A 19,431-nucleotide genomic window follows, 5' to 3' on the forward strand; every position below is an offset into this window, starting at 1 on the left:
GTGTGAGTTACAATGTGTCAATATTTCTTTCTGATTTGGATGCCATAAGGAAAAAACGTAAGTGCAACATGTAAAAATTGTTTGTGAATTTTTTTGGAGTGGATTTTGGAACAGTGAATAATTTCTTACGAAATTTAAGAATTTAATGTGAAATCCGAATGAAATTATGTGTTCGTGGAAAAAACAATTTTTTTGGTTTTTTTTTTTTTGAAAAATATAAATGGATAATGGTTAAAAAAGCTCCAATGCTTAATAAAACATATAAATTGAAACGAAAAATTCATGGATGATCAGGAAAAAAGACGATTGTTTCTTAGTTATTCATATGCGTTGATTTGAAATTTAAAAACAATCTTCTTTTTTCCTGATTTTCAATTTATATTTTATATTTACTCAAAAACAAATAGAAAAACAAAAAATATTGTTAATGCCAAAGCGCTTGAATAAAGAATAGAGAAATAAATAATATGAAAACCATATATTTTCTGTTCTAAACCATATCTATTCTATTTTAGTGTGCCCAGCGAAGGGGGCCGGGTTTGCTAGTTGTATATACAGCTGCTGTCAGCTAATTAGAAACGCTCTCTTTTGATAAACGCTTGATGAGCATAATATTAAACTGTTTAAATTTACCCTTATTTTTTCTCTTAAAATCATTTGCATTGCTTTTGTTATTATATTTACTACCCAATGCGCCTAGTTTTGTAGTTGTGTAATTGAAGTACCGTTAATATTATCCAACGCAGTGCATGGGTTACTTAGTTCAAGGTAAATATGTAAACTGAGACGAGTAATTAGAAACAGTTGTTCAATGGAAGCATATTCGGCAAGTTGTGTTATTTTAATAGTAATACCATATAATCAACTTTTTGGTAATATATGTATTATATATATTTTAAATTGGTTGTTTAAAAGCAACTAAAATATTCGTCCTCAAGATGTGTAATGGGAAAAAGCAGCAGCTGTACACCTGCCCTGCGCAGCTCCACATTTGACCTTCGTAAAGCTGGAAAGTCGTACAGTGAAATTTCTAAGCAAGTCAAATGCTCAAAAAAACGGTTTTTAACGCTTTAAAGCATATCCAACTTTTTAAGACTGTTGACAATGTTCCACGTAAGAAAAGCCCACGGAAAACTTCAGCAGAAATTGACCGCAAGATAGCAAACATCTCCAAAAGAGACCCAAAAAAGACTTCCACTGACATCCAACGGGAAATTCAGGATTAATATAATTTTGAAATATCCAAGAGGACAATTGCTCGGCGTCTGGTCGAATCTGGACTGCATGGCAGAGCAGCACGCAAGAAGCCCCTTATAACCAAGATACAAAGGAGACGGCGAGTAGTCTTTGCGAGATCTCATTGGTCATGGACTCCAAATCAATGGAAATATATCGTTTGGAGCGATGAAACCAAGATAAATCGCATAGGCCCAGATGGTAGAAGGTATGTTCGACGGCCAATCAAACAAGAATTCAATCCTCGCTACGTTTCACGGGTAGTGAAGCATTGTGGAGGATCAATCATGGTGTGGGGATGTTTCTGGTGGAATGGTGTTGGCCCAATCCATAGGATTGATGGAATTTTAAATAAGGAGAAATACGTCGATATACTAAAAAATGTAATGTTGCCGTGTGTTGAGGAAAATTTGCCTGTTATATGGAAGTTTCAACAGGATAATGATCCAAAGCACACGGCAAAGTTGAGGAAACAGTTTTTCGACGAAAATTCCATCAATGTTTTGGAATGGCCATCATCCAGTCCGGACTTAAACCCAATAGAGCATCTCTGAGGTGACGTTAAAAAAGCCGTGAGTGCCAAAAATATCCCAAATATGGATGTCCTTTTTGCCAAAGTAAAAACGGCATGGCAAGCAATACCTGTGGCGCGCTGTCAGAATCTCATTCCATCAATGCGCAATCGATGTGAGGCAGTGTTGAAGCAAAAGGGTTATGGAACCAAATACTAACATAATCTTTATGTTGATCTGATAATACATTACTGTTTCTAATTAGTTGCCCTATCCAAATCGTGCATTTCACATGCTTTAAAAAAATATATATATATTATATTTAATAAAGAATTGGGATTAAATTGTTTTCCACTAGTTTTTAAGTTTATCATATGTTTAACTAAAATCGGCAAAAAGTTATGAAAATACGTTTTTAAAAGGAAAATGGAAAATTTATTTTGAAATGAGTGTCGTTTCTAATTAGCTGTCAACAGCTGTATGTACATACAAAAACTACACTAAATATTTTTCTGAAGCTGAAGAACTAAATATGCTTGTGATGTAATTATTTTCTAAGTTTTCGAAACATAAATAATTAATATATATATATAACAATAATATATATATGTACATATATAAGTATATGTTTTAGTTATATATGCCTATATACCTTAAATATTTTTGATTCATTCATATTTTATGCAATTTTACTTTTATTTCCATATTTTATAAAATCGTCTCTACTAAGGCAAGTTTCTAACAAATGTACTACAGGCTCGGGTTTTTTGAGAGCAAAATTGTTTAATATCGTAAAGCACCTGAAACAAAATAATTTTTAAGCAATTCTCCCACTTTTGCATATACATATCACATACATATATATATTATATATTATCAGAATACATATCTCACAAAAAATTCCTACTGAGTTTTGCGTTCGACTTTTCACTTATATCTGTACTCTCCTACTTACGCGCAACACACGGCCAAGTTAATGACCCACACGAATAACCCACAAGCATACCATCAACCATGCTCGCATACTTACATACATACATTCGTATGTTTATGACCAAACTGTAAGTACACATATTGCACACCGCACTTCAGCTACCGACTTCGGGCTAGCTTTTGCACACTGCACCACACAATTTCAACTAACGAAACCCGATTCAAGTGTTTTGATGTGTATAAAACCGAGAGGAGCACCAACGAAGAGATCAGTGTAACAACATTTGGCGTTTACAAAGCTAAACTTGAGTGATCGAAAAACGATTTCTAGCGAATTTTTTCAAGTGTAAGAAAATAAATAAACTTATTAAAACAACAAAATGCCTTGCCCATGTGGAAGCGGTAAGTTAACATTAAAATTGGAAAGAAAATTTTACATTAGCAAAATGTCTCCCATTTTTAAAGCTTAATGACTTTTTGTACTTAATTATTTTATTGTTTGTACCTTAGGTTGCAAATGCGGATCGGAACCTAAGACTGGCAATTGCGGTTGCGGTTCGGCGTGCAAATGCTGTCCCTGTGGAAGTGGTAGGTGACCTATTGAAATTCATTAAAGCATAAGAAATTCTCTCAAATATCATTAATTTAATTAAATATTTATTTTTACATAATTTTTATTGCTTTTAGGTTGTAAATGCGGCTCACAAACACAAAGTGGCAGTTGCGGTTGCGGTTCCAGCTGTAAATGTGGCCAATAAAAATGCATCAAATAGTATTTGTGCAAATAACAGTACTTTATTAAGTTTAAGCAAAATTTAATTTATTTATATAATTTAATTGTATGATGCTCATTATACATAAATCATGTGAAAATACATATAGTACAAGTATTTATATTAGAAAAGTACAAACACTTGTGCACGCCATCACATTTCGCTACAAATAAAAAACAAAAAGAAATTAAGTCTTTAGCATTCCTCTCATTCGACAAGAGCACAGTTATTTTAAATCACTCATTCGTGATGTCGTCGGAGCAAATAAGAGTTGATAACGATTTGTTGTTAATGTTTAGCATAGAATATATGATATGAAACTCTATGAGAGAGCTATCTGTTAGTTTTTTCGTTAAATTCCAATGTTTTCATAATAATATGCCATTTGAAAGCCATTGAAGGTAATACGTATGCGATCAAGTACGCTCAGATCCTTCAAAATGTAATTCTAACTTATACGGAAGAGAATTTACCGGTTATTTGGAAATTTCAACACCACAATGATCCGAACACACTTCTCATGTTGCAAAAAAGTTTTTCGAAGACAATTCGATCACTGTTTTAGATTGGATATTTCGAGTGCCGACTTATTTCTGATAGAACATCTGTGAAACGACGCATAATCTGCATTCAGTACGCAGAATATCACAAATTTGGATCAGTTATTTGAAAAAGTCAAGGCAGCATGGGAATACATCCCTGTAGAACGTTGGAGAGGTTTAACAATGTCAATGCAAGGCGCCATGCAGCAGTAATAAAACAAAAAGGATTTTCAACAATATAGATAAATACGTAAGGGGTCTATGGATAAGTTCGTGCGGTTTTACAACAGATGGCGTAACTTGATTATTATTCCATCGATCCACATTTCCAAACATTCATTGGAGAGCTACTGTCGTAAGGCACAAACGTCAGTATAAGTTTTTTATTTGAAGCGTAAACAACAATATTTTTACCACACTTGAAAATGTCGAATTTCGTGCCAAATAATGTGTTTTTGCGGGGAATTCTTTAATATGAAGAAAAAAGCAGCCGAAAGTCATCGTACCTTGGTGGAAGTTTATGGTGAGCATGCTCTAGCTGAGCGAACGTGCCAAAAGTGCAGTTTTCTCTTTCGCCTGCATTTTTTATCATTTAACTACTATTTTGATTCGTTCATAAGAATTTTTCTCGAAGGATTTTCGAATTATATTGACTTTTGTAAAGTAAAAGAATTTTTTTTCTTAAATATATAAAAAGGTTGAAAAGATTTTAAATTTATAAAATAAAACCTAATTTGCAAAACGTTTAAGTGATTTTATTCAAAAATGTCTCAAATGGAAAAATCTAGCAATATCCAAATAAAATTTTCATGGTACCAATTTAGAAGTCAATTGCCGAATTTTTGGCAGTTAGAACGCTATGCTTTTGCCAAAATGGAACGATTTATGTTTTTCCAACTAGAATTATTTTCTTCAAGGAAGCTTAAAGAAATAACGAACGTAGGTTGGCAGATCTAAAATATTGAATGTTCAACTAACTAAGCTTTGTACGAGTCGAGTGTAGCTGTAAATCTGAATGTAGAGGTTATTCCAAGATTTCCATAGACGAGTCTACATACACTTATGCTTATCTTTTTCCAACATTCGTAACATTTTTCATTCTAAATTTTTCCCCTAATTTTTTTCTTTGTATAACAAAAATCGCATAAAACAAAGTTACAAACATTGTAAGAAATTCACAAAAAATTAAAAATAAAAATTTACCAACAACAAATTTTCAACTTTTTATTCAAAATCTTTATAAAACTTCTAGGTATGTAGTTTTATAGGCTGTACAATTCTAGTGTATCTCAAACATAGCGTTAGTTTTTCTAAATTCTATTTCATAGTATGTTTAGAATTTCCTTCCACATAAAGCAAATGTTCGGAAGTCTTTTAATAATTAACAAATTCATAATTTGTGATGAACTTCTATTTTAGTGGTCACAGCTGTACTCGTATGTACTGTACTATACATTAAATTTCTTGACTTCAACCCATTCTCAGAGTGGACGATGTGCATATGTATGTATGTAGGTACATGCGGCTGGCTCCTCAAGCAAATGTACTACCAAGGAGAAGTAATTGTCATCTTAAACGAAGGCAGCAACAACAAATGCATTCAAACAATTAGCTTATGCATCGAGAAAATAATCTTACGAGCACAACGTCAACTCTGTGAATTTATCTGTATAAATAGTTAAGAAGAAACGAAGAAAATAAATTCCATTGACCTCTAAGGCGAAATGTAAATGGGCTAAATTGAAAAAAAGTTCTTTCAATTAAATCTCAACCAACAAAAGTGCATAGTTTATCTTACTTGCACATTTAGATATGCATGTATGCAGTTATACATACGTATGCAGTTATACATACATTTTAGCATACTTATAAAGAGACTCTTAAAAATCGGATATCTCTCAACGCACGTATACCGTAGTCATACCGTAGTAATAGTGTGGCACCACTTGACAAAATGATCTACGAAATCTATGCTCAATTGAAGAGAGACATTTTTAAGCAGTGATTCCAAAACTTTTACTTAAGGACATATGTAAATGGAGAAAACCATGAGCGTATTTTTGTTTAGCAAATTATTGATGCATTGTCACAAAAACCAGTGTCTAAAATGCCTTGTTTGTTGTACAGTGTAATATTTCAACCTACCCACTTTAACTGCTGTTTCTGTTTCTCTTTTAGTAATATATGTATATACTTCTTTCTTATTCTTCTACTACATATTTATAAGTAATTGGCAGTTGCTCCATAAATGGAGAAACCTACAGTTTAAGATGACAGATACCCGTAAAATTACGAAAAAAAAAATTATTTTTTTCATAAAATGTTAATATTCTCCTTTAAGAACATGTCAAAAAATTTTTAAAAATTTAAATATTTCTTATCGTCAACCGTGACGAATCTTTTCTTTACGTTCGAGCGCTGGGAGAGGTATAGTTACGTTGCCGACTTTAGACGCGTTTTTCTGAAAACTATATTTTTCGAATTGGCGTACACGATAACTCGAAAAGTTATTGACCGATCTGCCTGAAATTTTGCACACATCTTTTTTATGATATTACTTTCTATGTGAATTTACAATTCGAAAATTTTTCGAAAAAATAATGTTTTCGAAGCAAAAATAGTAGGAAAATTTGCCCTAAAATTTATTTTTTTTTTTTTAAGCATTTTATTCCGCTAATTTTTTCCCCCCATTTTTGCTTAATTCATATAGAAATTATGACATTAATAAACAAAAAAAAATTAGTTTTTTTCGATTGAGAAGCCCCGCTGCGACCTTCCTGGAAGAATTAAGTGTGCATCCGTCATTTTCATTGATTAAAATAAAAAAAAAGTTTATTTTATTTTAATGTATAAATTAACTATATGCCAATTTTGAAAAAATATATTGACTTCTTCATTTTAAATAATTTTAATGAAAATCAGGGAAAATATGGTCTTTTACAGATATTTGTCCCCTTAAGTCAACTCCAAACGTCGGATGATGTTTTATGAAGAGATTTTTAATGGCAGAAATACACTCGTAGATTTCTCATTGTTTCATGCCCGGAGATTCGAACCTCTTCCGAGTGGTAGTCATGCACCAACGTATTCGACTACGGCAGCCTGATACAGGCAGCCTCCAGCAAGTGAAGGTACCCCGCACGACACTAACCACCTCTTCACATGCCCCCTAAAACCGACTCATCTAACACCCCTCTCTCTCTGGACCCAACCTGTCGAACCAGCATGTTTCCTGGACCTACCCCTAGATGAGCTAGACGAAGACGACCGGTAATATGCCCTACACTGACAGGGCTATCATTACTGTTAAAACAACAACAACAGCTACGGCAGCCCCTCTAAATAGCTTAATAGGAGGATTTTTTTTTCAGGCGGTGCTTCGTAGAAAAGTCTCGTCGGTTTTCCATTATCAGTTGAACCTGACAACTATTTGAAAACTGAGAAAAAAAATTTCGATTAAGTAGCATGATTATATTTTCTCTTTAAGTAATATATATAGTGTGATAGTCTTTCACCAAAATGATTTCCAGCTGAACTCCAAAGTCGAAAGAAATTTTACTTATAATAAATAGTTAGGTACTTGGCTGACGCCTGTGAAGTTTTTCCTTTCAACGAATAAGTTATTAACTTGTGCTGTGTGCCAAAAATATAAAATCTTTTTCATATTTTTTTACTATGAAATTTCTAAACAGTTAATATCTCCGCATTGGTTAGCAAGCGAGAAAAATTCTAGAGCTTTCACGTAGTTTGAGAACATTATTGCTTTATTAGATAAACAATATTAATTATAAACTCCTTGTAGATTTCACAAATAGTTAATTTTAAACACGACTGCATTTATACATATGTATATATTCATTTATGTACATACATATTTAAGAAACGCTGACTCAACCACCATCAAGTAATTACTCAATTTAAAGAACATATTTCAATTAACGACGACGTCACAAACCTATAAGCCACACTGAGCCGATCGCCATACATGCTCGTAAGCAATTTTTACTTTGCACACTGCACTACTGAATGCATGCACACATACGCATCAAGAAAACGAAAAGACGTGGAAGTGGAAATGAGAACTATCCCGAACAAACCAGAAGAGTAAGTTTTGAGAAGGTAAGAAATAAGAGCCTATATAAAAGCACAACACAATCGGCTTTGATGAACAGTGAACGTTTGCATTAGACAAAGTATAACACGTTCTCTTATCGCTACGTTTCTTTAACTGAAAAAAAACTAAAGTAAAACAAATTCAGTGAAAATGCCGTGCCCCTGTGGAACTGGTAAGTTTTGTATTTAAAGAATAAAAAATGTGTACAATTCAGAGGAATTTAAATATGTGTATTACCTAAATCAGAAGCTTTTTCTAGCCCAATAAAATAAAAACCGAAATCGAATTTCATTCTTTTCACAAAATTATTGTATATATTGTTTTCTTTTTAGGTTGCAAATGTGGCACTCAAGGCCAAGGAAATTGTGGTTGCGGTAACGGAGGAACCTGCCAATGTGGCAGTGGCAAAGGTTGCTGCGGTAAATGAAATGACAGAGCGACATTGAATCCCATTAGCACTACGCGTAGTATGTAGCAAACACAAAGGCTACAAATAACCATGAATTATCGAATCCATATCAATTTACTACAAATTTTTAAGCGTTAAAAATTAGAGCACACTAATGTATTTAAATCATAGGAATATTAGATATTTGAATTATTAGCATATGTGTAATGCGTATTATGTGGCAATACAGGCACATTTTAGAGACAAATACCGTGTTTTACTGTTTTCATTTTCGTGTAATATATTTATATGTGTATAAGCATATACATATATCACTTATACTTGTATTATATATTCCCGTAGGTGCATCATGAGCAAACTGCGAACTGCAATACATAAATTACCCATTATGAGTGCCTTGTATTTGTAATTGGGTTTGAGAAAAAACATGGTGAGACTAGCTTTACACTAGCTTTGTTTACATTTGAAGTGATTTTGTATGCTTTGATAGTAACAAAATGAAATAAAAAAATAGATAACTCCAAAAACAATAACAAATGAAATATATAACTTTATTTTCCACGATGTGCAAATCTGATGCTGCCTCATTATGTTTTCTACTTTACATTCTTTGGTTACTTTTTGCTTCAGTTGACATTTAAAACAAAGCGTCCTATAATAAACGAATATTCTTTTTTTGCTGCTCGCCCCCTCCAGTTATCCGTATTTGTGTTATCTGCCAGGGTGTGAAGCGGCCGGCTGTCCCTCCGCGCCAGCAGGTCAAAATAATTGTCTTCTCGCAATCATCCGGCATTCAACAGAGCGTCGCTAACGTCATAACCCTATTACACCAACAACTTATCATTAGCATTTTAGCAAATTATCGCAGTTACGCAAAGTGATGTGTTTCCCAAACTTGATAAGGGGAAGTCACTCAATCAAGTATTGAAAAATATTGCCGCAAGATTTTAAATGCTAAGCCAAAAAGATCTGAAGATCTTAGCGGATAAGTAATCAAAATTTGTTAGCATTTCGTTTCACCAACAATTTTTTTTTATCACTTAGCACGTCTCATTTTACTAATTTTAGCGTTGTTTTGCTAAAAATAATTTTACTAGGTTGGTTGGTTGGTTTAAGGGTGACCCCGCATCGGATTCCACATAGACCGCAAGTTGGGTCCGTTGTGTTGCCCTAGAGCTCATTATGTTATATGATTTCCCCACCTAACCGAGATTTTTATTATAGATTTTGGTCAAAGATATTAATTCGTTTCGAGAATTTGATGAGAGATTCGATTTTCAGGTTCGAGGGTACTGAAAGATTGTCAATTGTTGGAGAGCCAAGAAGAGCGAGTCGACTTCTGGCTAGACCGGGACAACTGCACAGCAAATGTCTGCTCGATACTTCCTCATCTTCGTCCTCGCAGTATCTGCACAGGTCGTTTTGAGGAACCCCGAGCCGACGTGCGTGAGTGCCCAAAAGGCAGTGGCCGGTGATAAGAGATATTATATGCCTTAGTTCGTGTTTCGAAAGACTTATAAGGGTTTTTGTCTGTTTCAGATTGTAGGATGGCCAGATTTGTCTGGTCGTAACGCAAGTAGTTTCCACTCGCCACCTCCGATCAGCAATGCTGTGAAATTCTCGATCAATGAGCAATTTACATGTTGAGAGCGGAATGTGGATTGCTGGTAAGTTACTAACATTTGATTGCGCAGCTCCAGCTCTTGCGAGCTCATCAGCTTTGCAGTTACCTTCGAATCCACTGTGACCCGGTATCCAGATAACTTGGACAGAATTCTGAACACTTATCTCGTTAAGAGATAAGAGACAGGATCGAACCACATCTGAGTGGGTATAAGAGGAGCTGAGTGCTCGAACGGCCGCTTGACTGTCGGTGAAAAAGCGGATATCCTCTAGTGATATTCTATTTTCTAAGAGAGTTTTCGCAGCATACCAGATAGCGCATACTTCCGCTTGGAATACGCTACAGTAGTCGAGTAATCTAAATGATAGATTGATGTGAGGGGAATTGGAAAAGATTCCAAATCCCACTTTGCCGTCTTGTTTTGAACCATCTGTATATATAATCAGAGGGCCATCGATTTCGGTTAGATTTGTCTTCCATTCTTCCCTAGTTGGGAGTGAACAGGAGAATAGCAAAGGTGGTGATGGAAGACTTACATGATAGTCTATTTCGGAAGAGATAACAGTGTTCCTGTTCAGTATGGCCGAATGGCCAAGATACTTATTCCATTTCGATATAGCATTCATGCGTGTCGCTGCTTTCGCTGCAATCGCTTTGCCAGCCAGATCGATAGGGAACAAGTGAAGCAACGTATTTAGAGCCTTAGTAGGTGTTGTACTTAAGCATCCTGTTATCAGGAAGCAGGCTGTTCTTTGGACTCGATCAATTGTGGCTACTCTACACCGTTTTTCGAGTGCTGTCCACCATACAACCACACCGTAGAAGAGTATCGGTTTGATGATCGAGGTATATATCCAATAAATGATCCGAGGTGAAAAACCCCAGGTTTTGCCTATAGCTTTCTTACAAGTATAAAGAACTATGAAAGCTTTTTTACATCTGTTTTCGATGTACAATTTCCAACTCAACTTCCTATCTAGAATAACTCCTAGATATTTAGCTGAATCAGATAGGAGTAATGATTCCCCTTTTAAAGTTATTGTTTGCAGTGGAGAAGATTTTACTAGGTTACTCAATAAGTTTTGCGTTCGATAAGAAAAACACAATTTTATGGTTTCAAATACACTTAATTCTTCAGTATAGTCTCCCTTAACGTCAATAACTTGTTCCAAGTTATTTTGACCTCATCATTTGATAAGAAACTCTTTTCATGCATGAATTTGTTTAGGACGGAAAATATGTAGGTGGAAGTCACTAGGGGCCAAATCTGGTGAATATAGTGGATGATCCAAAAAAATCAAACTTTAATTTAAGGATTTTGGCTATTGTCAAAATGCTCTTTATAAAAAAAATTTTTTTTTCTTTTGCAAACTGGGTCCTTTTTTACGAATTCTTTCCTTCAGCAGGTTACAATAATATCATATTCAGTAATATATATAATATTATTGCCAATTTGCAAGTAATCCACAAGCAAAATTCCTTTCGTATCCCAAAAAACTGATGCTAACAACTTCTTGGTCGATTTCTGGTCACGAACTCGTTTCGAAGCCCAAAAACCAGGTTTACATTTTGCTTAGTTTTGATTTAGAATCATAGTGATAGACCCAAGCCTCATCGATGGCACAAAATCCACTTTGTCCTTTCGAAAACGCTCTTTATGTTGTGAAGAAATTTTCATTCGAATGTATTTTTGTTCCATTGATGCATAGGGCTTCTACTAAATCTCTTTCTGTCACTCGACGATTTTCCAATACGACATCTTGTATTTTTTCTACCATTTCTGGTGTTCTTGCTGTTTTTGGACGTCATTGACGTGGATCGTCTTCAAGACTTTAAATTCAGCAACGCATATTTCTACTATACCAACTAATGGCGAAAAGTGCTTATATACTTTTAACACTAGTGTACCAACATAACAAAAAAATAGAGTAAGGCTAGTAGGCAAAACTTATTGAACAACCTAGTGTATCAATAATAAGTAACATTTAATCAGTCTGAATGAAGAAATCACTGTTTTAACACGTATTCCGATAAAATATTAATACACCAAAAAATACTTTGATTGACGTTTACACAGAACGAATAATTTAGATATTGGCGTGGTAGAAAATTTTTAGCTACCTGCGGGCGATATGAAACTGAAAGTTTGTATCGGGTTGTCTAAACCTTCGCTTTCCGTTGAGAAACGCTAGTCGTTTTAACTAACCACATTATTTGAAAAGTTCTCTATTGGCAAAGCAAGGGAAATTGTCGTTAAAAGAGTACTTATCAACTCAACTTATCGAAAATTCGTGTCAAGTACTCATATTTTGATAAGCTGATAAGTTTTTTCGATAAGTATAAAGTGCGACACTTATCAACTTTACTTTTCAAAAAAAAAGAGAATCTGATAAGCACTAATCAATAAAGTAAAACGGTTATTGTAATTTCACTTTGTCTAATGCTTTTGAAGATGTCGCGAGCTCAAAATAAAGACAAAAAATTGGCGGTTTTGGAAATAGTGAAAAAGAAAAAGGTGCGCCATCTCATATGGAAAATGAACATTAGAAGTTAAGTAAATGTAAATACTGATGTCCAAGTATATATATTTTTTCCATTCCAGGATATTTTATTTGGGGCATTTCAAAATAATGCTACAAATAAAATTGAAAAACAGGCTGCTTGGAAGGAAGTTTTAGAGAAAGCGCAATCCCTTGGTTTAGCTTCTGCTAGCCGTGAGTGGACTTACGCTCGGGACCATTTATTTGGTCTTTGGAAGAGCCGCACATTGGTAAGATTATTTACTTAGCTGTAAAACCTTTTTTGAGCGGATATTGTTATTGTTGTATTGATAAATATTTATTAATGCAGGCAAAGAATTCGAGAAACCATACTTCTGGTGGTAAGTCAGTGGTATATAACCCAGTAGACAACTGTATACTGGACATTTTGAGAAATGAGTCGTCTGTCGTGGTCAGGCTTAGCCTCCCGGAGAGCGATAGTGTGAAATCCAACATAGAGTCACAAACTTCAAATACCCAACCATCACTCACCTCAAATAAAACAGCCGCATCACAAGGAAAAAAACGAAAATGCGAGAGCTGCGATGAAGTAGAGCGGCTGAAAATTGCAATACTTGAGACCGAACTATACAAAAATAAACTACAAATTTTAGAATTAGAAAAAAAGCTGGGTGTTAAGCGGTCCAAATTTACTTCAAATTTATTGAAGTAAGAATAAAATGCTTTGTAAAATAGTGGTAAATTTATTAAATAATAAAAAGGTATAATAATTTATAAGCAAAAAAAGAAAACTGCAAAATTTTAAGAATCTGTTCTATTTGGTACTGGCGTGTCTGATTAGAACTTTTCACTCAATATTTCGTTCATTGATGCATATGAACACACAATTCTAGCTCTTCTATTTATCAATTCTTATTCAGCAATTGATAATCTGCAAATGTGATAATGATAAGTTCTTAGTAGAATTGGTTGTTGGTTTTGTAACCGTTTACCAAGTCGGTTCATCGGTCATCCTCGTCAATCTCATCTAACGGTATTCCCTATTCCCAAGAAACATGTAGTTTCGATGGAATGGGTTCAAACGGACAAAGTCCCGGATATCGTCAGTGAGGTCAAGCAGATGCCTCAAGCAAGTGCTTGCTAAGTATACTGCTATGCTCTTTAACAGGGAGCATAATTTCCTCGCTATACCATATACGAGTATGTACATAAATGTCCTGATAGCTGTATTTTGGCACGACTCAAGCTTCGTGCCCTGCATATCGCTAGTTCCAGGCGAACAGATGAGTTCTGCATAATTAAGAACCGTTCGGCCGATTGCCTTAAATGTGGCCAGCAACGTTTCTTTGCCTTTGCCCCAATTGCTATCGACTAGCAACTTGAGGACCTTTTCGCGGTTTCGAATCTTAGTGGCAATTGTGGTTGTATACGCCAAGAAGGAGAGCAAACTATCGAATGTTACGATCAGTAACTTGCAGTTATTTACTGTCGGGATTGGTGTAATAGATTGTCGGTGGACGAAGATTTGAAGAGAACTTTTTATATTTTATGCGTACCTTGTAGGGATACATGTAAAGGATTCATTAATGAAATTTCATTACATCACGATTCTGAGCATCTGAGCAACAGGAAAATGTATTATACATAGATTGTTGCTAAAAAGTTATCAGACCGATTTAGTTTTATTTCATCAATTACCCTTTTAACTATTTTCTGCTCTTATCTGAATTTATTAATTTTAACCCAATGGGACTTGCTGCTGGGTTGCAGGTAGCGCTTGAGAAACTGGAAAAGTCGCTAATGGCCTAGGATTTAGAACTCCGGTGTGTTCTGGAGCATAGGTCAAATCCATGAATGGAGCTCAATGCTTCGTATCCCGAACTGCTGGCAGAGTTTGCTGGGCGGTGACATCTGTTATTGTTGTGTTGTTGTTATTTGTTGTTGTTTAGAAGGGGCAACTTTAACTTAAAATCCTAATTGCAATATTCAAATTTTCAACACTGTTTGTTTCTTCCGTAAACTGGGCCATACATTTTCAATATAGTTCTTTTCCGGGCTTTGTGCTGGTATTACGATAACTTTTCTACTATTATAAGATAACCATATTTTATCCATTGATCATTTTCCGAAATGTTTTGATGTCAACACTGTTTGTTTCTTCCGTAAACTGGGCCATACATTTTCAATATAGTTCTTTTCCGGGCTTTGTGCTGGTATTACGATAACTTTTCTACTATTATAAGATAACCATATTTTATCCATTGATCATTTTCCAAAATGTTTTGATGTCCGTAATATTCAGTCAAAATATTCACTAAGGCTTGCATGTTTTCATGCAACGCATCACGCTTCGAAACCTACTGCCGAAATTCCGGCTCAGTTGCAAATGAGGCAACATAACTGTCGTAGTTGTTAGTATCGAATAAGATGCAAAAATGTTCCCTCGCCAGTCGGTTGTATGTTATCGGGACGACCCGGATTTATATCCGACCACGGACTATCACTCCAGCAGCATTCCCCGTACATGTATTTTGAATGTTTATGCTGCTACAACAATAACAGCAACCCAAAAATGTCGATCAGCTGGAACCATAGCAAAGCTTTACAGTTCACTCACTCGCTCCAATCAAGCATAGTGCACAAGTTTTCGCTCGCATTTCTTGTAATTTTTCTCGCCTATAGATTAGATATTTTGTGTTACTGACCATTCAATCGAGTGTAGGTGCTTTCTGCATTCTGTACATATTTTATTTACATGATTGTGTTGTGATTCTTAAATTATTATTCTTCGACGGCCAAAATAACCGAAATTTCTAAGGTACTGTTATCCAAAATTGTAAATTTAAGTACCAATTTTTACACAGAAATAGTTACAAGGACAAGTGCAGTAGTTTTTTGAGAGAAGTGTTTGCCTTACATTTTTGATATCGAGCAGCTGCCCAAAGCCTTTTTAAATTAACAACAAATTGAAAGTAACGTATTTGTAAAAAAATATTGGGTATGGGAATAAGTGTCCTCTCTTAGCCAAAGTTATGAATTATTTAAACAATTAAATAATACCTAATATTATGTGAAGTATGTGTCATTGGAAGCTACAACTTCTCTCCATCTTTCCGCCAGCATACGGATTCCTCTGACAAAAACTTCGAATTCTTTTGACTTGATCCGCTCATTGAGCCAGTTTGCGATGCTCTCGTAAGAAGTGAACCGCTCTCTAATAAGAGCTGACTGCATTGGTCGGAACAGATGGTAATCCGAGGGTGCAATATCTGGGGAATACGGCGAATGGGGTAAGTTTTCCCAATTCAGTCCCTCTAAATATTTCTGGATCGATTTAGCAACGTGTGGCCTAGCGTTGTCATGCAGCAACATCAGTTTGTCATGACTATCGTCCCATTCCGGCGCTTTTCTTTGAGAGCTCGACTCAAACGGATTAGCTGCAGTCGGTAATGATCTACAGGGATGGTTTTAGATGGTTTAAGGACTTCATATTAGATGGCACCCACCACCAGATGCACAACATAACCTATGAGGCATGAAATTTGTTTTCGCTTCGATGGTCCTGGTTCACCTGGACGACGACAACTTTTTCGACGCTGAGGGTTATCTGTGATGATGCGATGCAGAAAACCTTTTTTTCTGCAGTTTTTTGCCGTTCAAGAAGCATCTTACACGTCACCAAATGTCTCTCGATATTCCTCTCCTTCAATTGATGTAGCACACAGTTACCTGCTTTCTGAACCATTCCCATCGCGTGCAAATGTTTACCGACGGTTAACCTGCCAACATCCAACTCTTAGACATATCATCAAATCGAATTTTTTCAGTGCCCCTTCACGATCTTTATCACTCACGTCGAAATTGCTACTTTGGAAGCGTCGAAACCACTCTTTACAAGTTGTATTTGATGGGGCGTGATTGCCGTAAATATTGATAACATTTTTGACTCGGTCGTTTTAATACTTGAAATTTAATATATGTAGAAAAAAATTCTAGCTTGTTAAAGCATCCCGAAACATATTGAACAACCAAAAGAAATAATGCTAAACTTGCTAAGTTGATACCGCCACACAAAGCAACAAGACTAGAGTTTGCTTTAACCTATGAATTTTAGGAGCATGAATAACAATCTATGTATTCAATTTAGTGACGAGAAAAAATTCAACTTCGACGGCCCGGATCGCACGATATTCGTTATTCGTTGGCTCTCTCATGGCATGGGCCGCCTTCAGTTTTAAAAGAAAAACACCAATTTCCTTAATTCCATACAAAATTATTGCTCAACGATATGTAGAGCTCCTGAACGAGATATTATAAAATTTTGCTGAAGAAACTAATGGAGAATTCTGGACATTTCAACACTATACACCCATTCATAAAGCTAATTACACAAAATCCTATTTTTCTCTTACAAAAGTATTCCTTTATTGAGCTGACCGGTAATAAACCAGACATGATAAGATGGTAAATTTGTGGAACAATATTTCTTACCAAGTTTACAAGAATGGACGCCAGATTGATACCCTGGCATAGTTAAAAACAGGCTACTTAGGAAGCGTGGACGAGGATTAACTTTTCTGACCTTCAAATTCACTTAACTTAATGCCACGTCCACTACTTTTCGCCATTATAAAAAAAAAATGGAGGTCATACGATGTGTCAAATGAAATGGTTTTTTAACTTTAAATAAAAAAAATGGTTTAGTTTGTCTCTTATATTAGCACATGGGCTGAAAAGTCCCTAACCTAACACATAGATGGCACTAGTTTTATTTCAATCACCCCTTTTTTAGTTAGTCCTAACCTTAAAAAGACAGCTGTTAAAATTGCATGATATTTTTTTCATTAGTTCGTGAGTTATTGTGCTAAGAGTGACGCTACTTTTGTTATTCTCAAAACAGTGGATCAAAAATAACTTCATGATTAATTTTTACACTGCTTCTTGATGGGAGAAAATACCATTCAAGCGAGGAAATGGCTTAAAAACTGTTATGGGGACTGCGCTCCATTAGAAACAACAATAAAACGGTGGTTTGCTGACTTCAAACGTGGTCATGGAGACACCAAGGATGCACAACGCAGTGGACGTCCAAATGAGGTGGTAACAACTTCAAAAACATCAAAAAAATCCACAAAATCGTTTTGTTTGAACAAGAACTTTTTAAAATGCAGATCCATCACTTCAATCCGGAATCAAAGCGATCGTCATCTGAGTGGACAGCAACTGGGAACCTCGTCCAAAGTGCTCGAAAGCACAACAATCGGCTGGAAATGTTATGGCCTCGGTATTTTTCGGTGTGCGTGGTGTATTATACATAATATTCATCAACTATCTTGAGACGGGAATTACCTTCAGCAGTGAATCTTATATAGCGTTTTTGGAGCGTTTGAAGTACGAAATTGCAAAGAAACGTCCGCATTTGGCAAAGAAAAAAAAATATTTCATCAAGACAACGCATCGTGTCACAAGTCAATCAAAACAGTGGCAAAACTACATGAATTGAACTTCGAATTGCTCCTTCATTCCCAGTATTCACCAGATTTGGTTCCCAGCGACTATTGGCTCTTCGCAGACCTAAGAAAAATGTTCGCTGATAAGAAATTTTTTCTACAAAAGTGGTATTGAAATGTTAGAGCGGCGATGGAGTGATTGCATTATTCATGGTGAAAATTACGTTGATGAACAAAGCTAATTTTGAACAAAAAAAAACCTATTATTAGGTCTAGTACTTTTCGGTCCATGTGTGATGTTCCTTAAAGTTTATAAAAAATGTATATTTGGATCAATAAAACATCTTTATTTTGAATGGAAGTCGCAGGCAAATAGAGTAAAATCTGAGGGCAAATTTGTTCAATTTTTCATTATTATATTTCTTATGTATGTAGCGCCGCCTCCTATTTGTGAACTGAGCCTTGATGTTTTTTTCGCAAATAGAAGGACTTGCAGTTTTCTGCCGCTTCAAATGGCAAATGGTTTTTTATGAAAGGTTTTTTCATGGAAGAAATACACTCGGAGGCTTGTCATTGTCTGCCGAGGGGCAACCGCTATTATAGAAATCTTTTTTGATCATTTGGTTTTCATGCCTAGGGTTTCGAACCGGAGTACTATCGAACGGCAGTCACACCACATTTGTTACGGCGACCTTTATGAACTTACTGTTGAACTTAGCTATTTTTTTTTTTTTTGGTAAGTGGGTAGGTATTGTTGCGTCATTCAGTCAGAGAGAACTAAACGTACGCAAACGCTTAAAAAAATTTAAAATTTACTGTCGAAGTTATTACGGTTGACAAAACAATTATTAGAAAAAAGGTCATTATCTCGCGTTGCGGCGATTTAGTGGGATTTTTTCTCGGAGGTTGCCGAAAGCCGATCGCTATTAGAAAAACGTTTTCATAATTTGATGTTTCGGTGCCGGGTTACCGAACCCCTAGTCACGCACCAACCCATTCCGCTACGGCGACCGCCGTTGGAAATAGCTTCGTTAAAAAAAGCGCCATTCATCGAATGTTGTATTGTATACATAACTCCAAGTATACACCTTACACATCTTATACTTGTAATACAAAATTTCGGAGCTGCCATAGATAGAAATAGCTCTTCTATTTACGGTTGTCTTTTCTTCTAGGCATCTTGCTTGTCGGTTCGATATATTAGCTTACAAATATTTGCAAAAACGTTGTTAATAAATAATTATTAGATTATAAAAAAATTTAATATCACCAAAAATACATCAACAGTTTAAAATACGTATACGTATAATACAAACGCATTTTTAGTATACGTGCAT

General features: G+C 35.3%; 2 protein-coding genes across 2 annotated transcripts; both read left to right on the forward strand.

Annotated features, from left to right (window-relative positions):
* The first annotated feature begins 2,860 nt into the window (after positions 1 to 2,860).
* Positions 2,861 to 3,645, forward strand: LOC129253077 (metallothionein-1-like). Its single transcript, XM_054891321.1, has 3 exons — positions 2,861 to 3,083; positions 3,192 to 3,269; positions 3,369 to 3,645. Exons 1-3 carry the CDS (start codon positions 3,062 to 3,064, stop codon positions 3,437 to 3,439), a joined length of 171 nt encoding a protein of 56 aa, XP_054747296.1. The 5' UTR covers positions 2,861 to 3,061; the 3' UTR covers positions 3,440 to 3,645.
* Positions 3,646 to 8,148: 4,503 nt separating this feature from the next.
* On the forward strand, positions 8,149 to 8,766 carry LOC129253078 (metallothionein-1-like). Its single transcript, XM_054891322.1, has 2 exons — positions 8,149 to 8,282; positions 8,443 to 8,766. The coding sequence occupies exons 1-2, from the start codon at positions 8,261 to 8,263 to the stop codon at positions 8,535 to 8,537; spliced, it is 117 nt and encodes a 38-aa protein (XP_054747297.1). The 5' UTR covers positions 8,149 to 8,260; the 3' UTR covers positions 8,538 to 8,766.
* Positions 8,767 to 19,431: the final 10,665 nt, after the last annotated feature.

The sequence above is a fragment of the Anastrepha obliqua genome, chromosome 1, assembly GCF_027943255.1.
Source record: "Anastrepha obliqua isolate idAnaObli1 chromosome 1, idAnaObli1_1.0, whole genome shotgun sequence".
Classification (NCBI taxonomy): Eukaryota; Metazoa; Arthropoda; class Insecta; order Diptera; family Tephritidae; genus Anastrepha; species Anastrepha obliqua.

What these genes read in the sequence shown, in the direction of transcription:
- LOC129253078 (XM_054891322.1), top strand. Translation starts at nt 8,261, where the DNA reads ATGCCGTGCCCCTGTGGAACTG. An exon ending in GCCGTGCCCCTGTGGAACTG is followed by an intron (nt 8,283 to 8,442) that starts GTAAGTTTTGTA and finishes TTTTCTTTTTAG; the next exon opens with GTTGCAAATGTGGCACTCAA.
- LOC129253077 (XM_054891321.1), top strand. Translation starts at nt 3,062, where the DNA reads ATGCCTTGCCCATGTGGAAGCG. An exon ending in GCCTTGCCCATGTGGAAGCG is followed by an intron (nt 3,084 to 3,191) that starts GTAAGTTAACAT and finishes TTTGTACCTTAG; the next exon opens with GTTGCAAATGCGGATCGGAA. An exon ending in ATGCTGTCCCTGTGGAAGTG is followed by an intron (nt 3,270 to 3,368) that starts GTAGGTGACCTA and finishes TATTGCTTTTAG; the next exon opens with GTTGTAAATGCGGCTCACAA.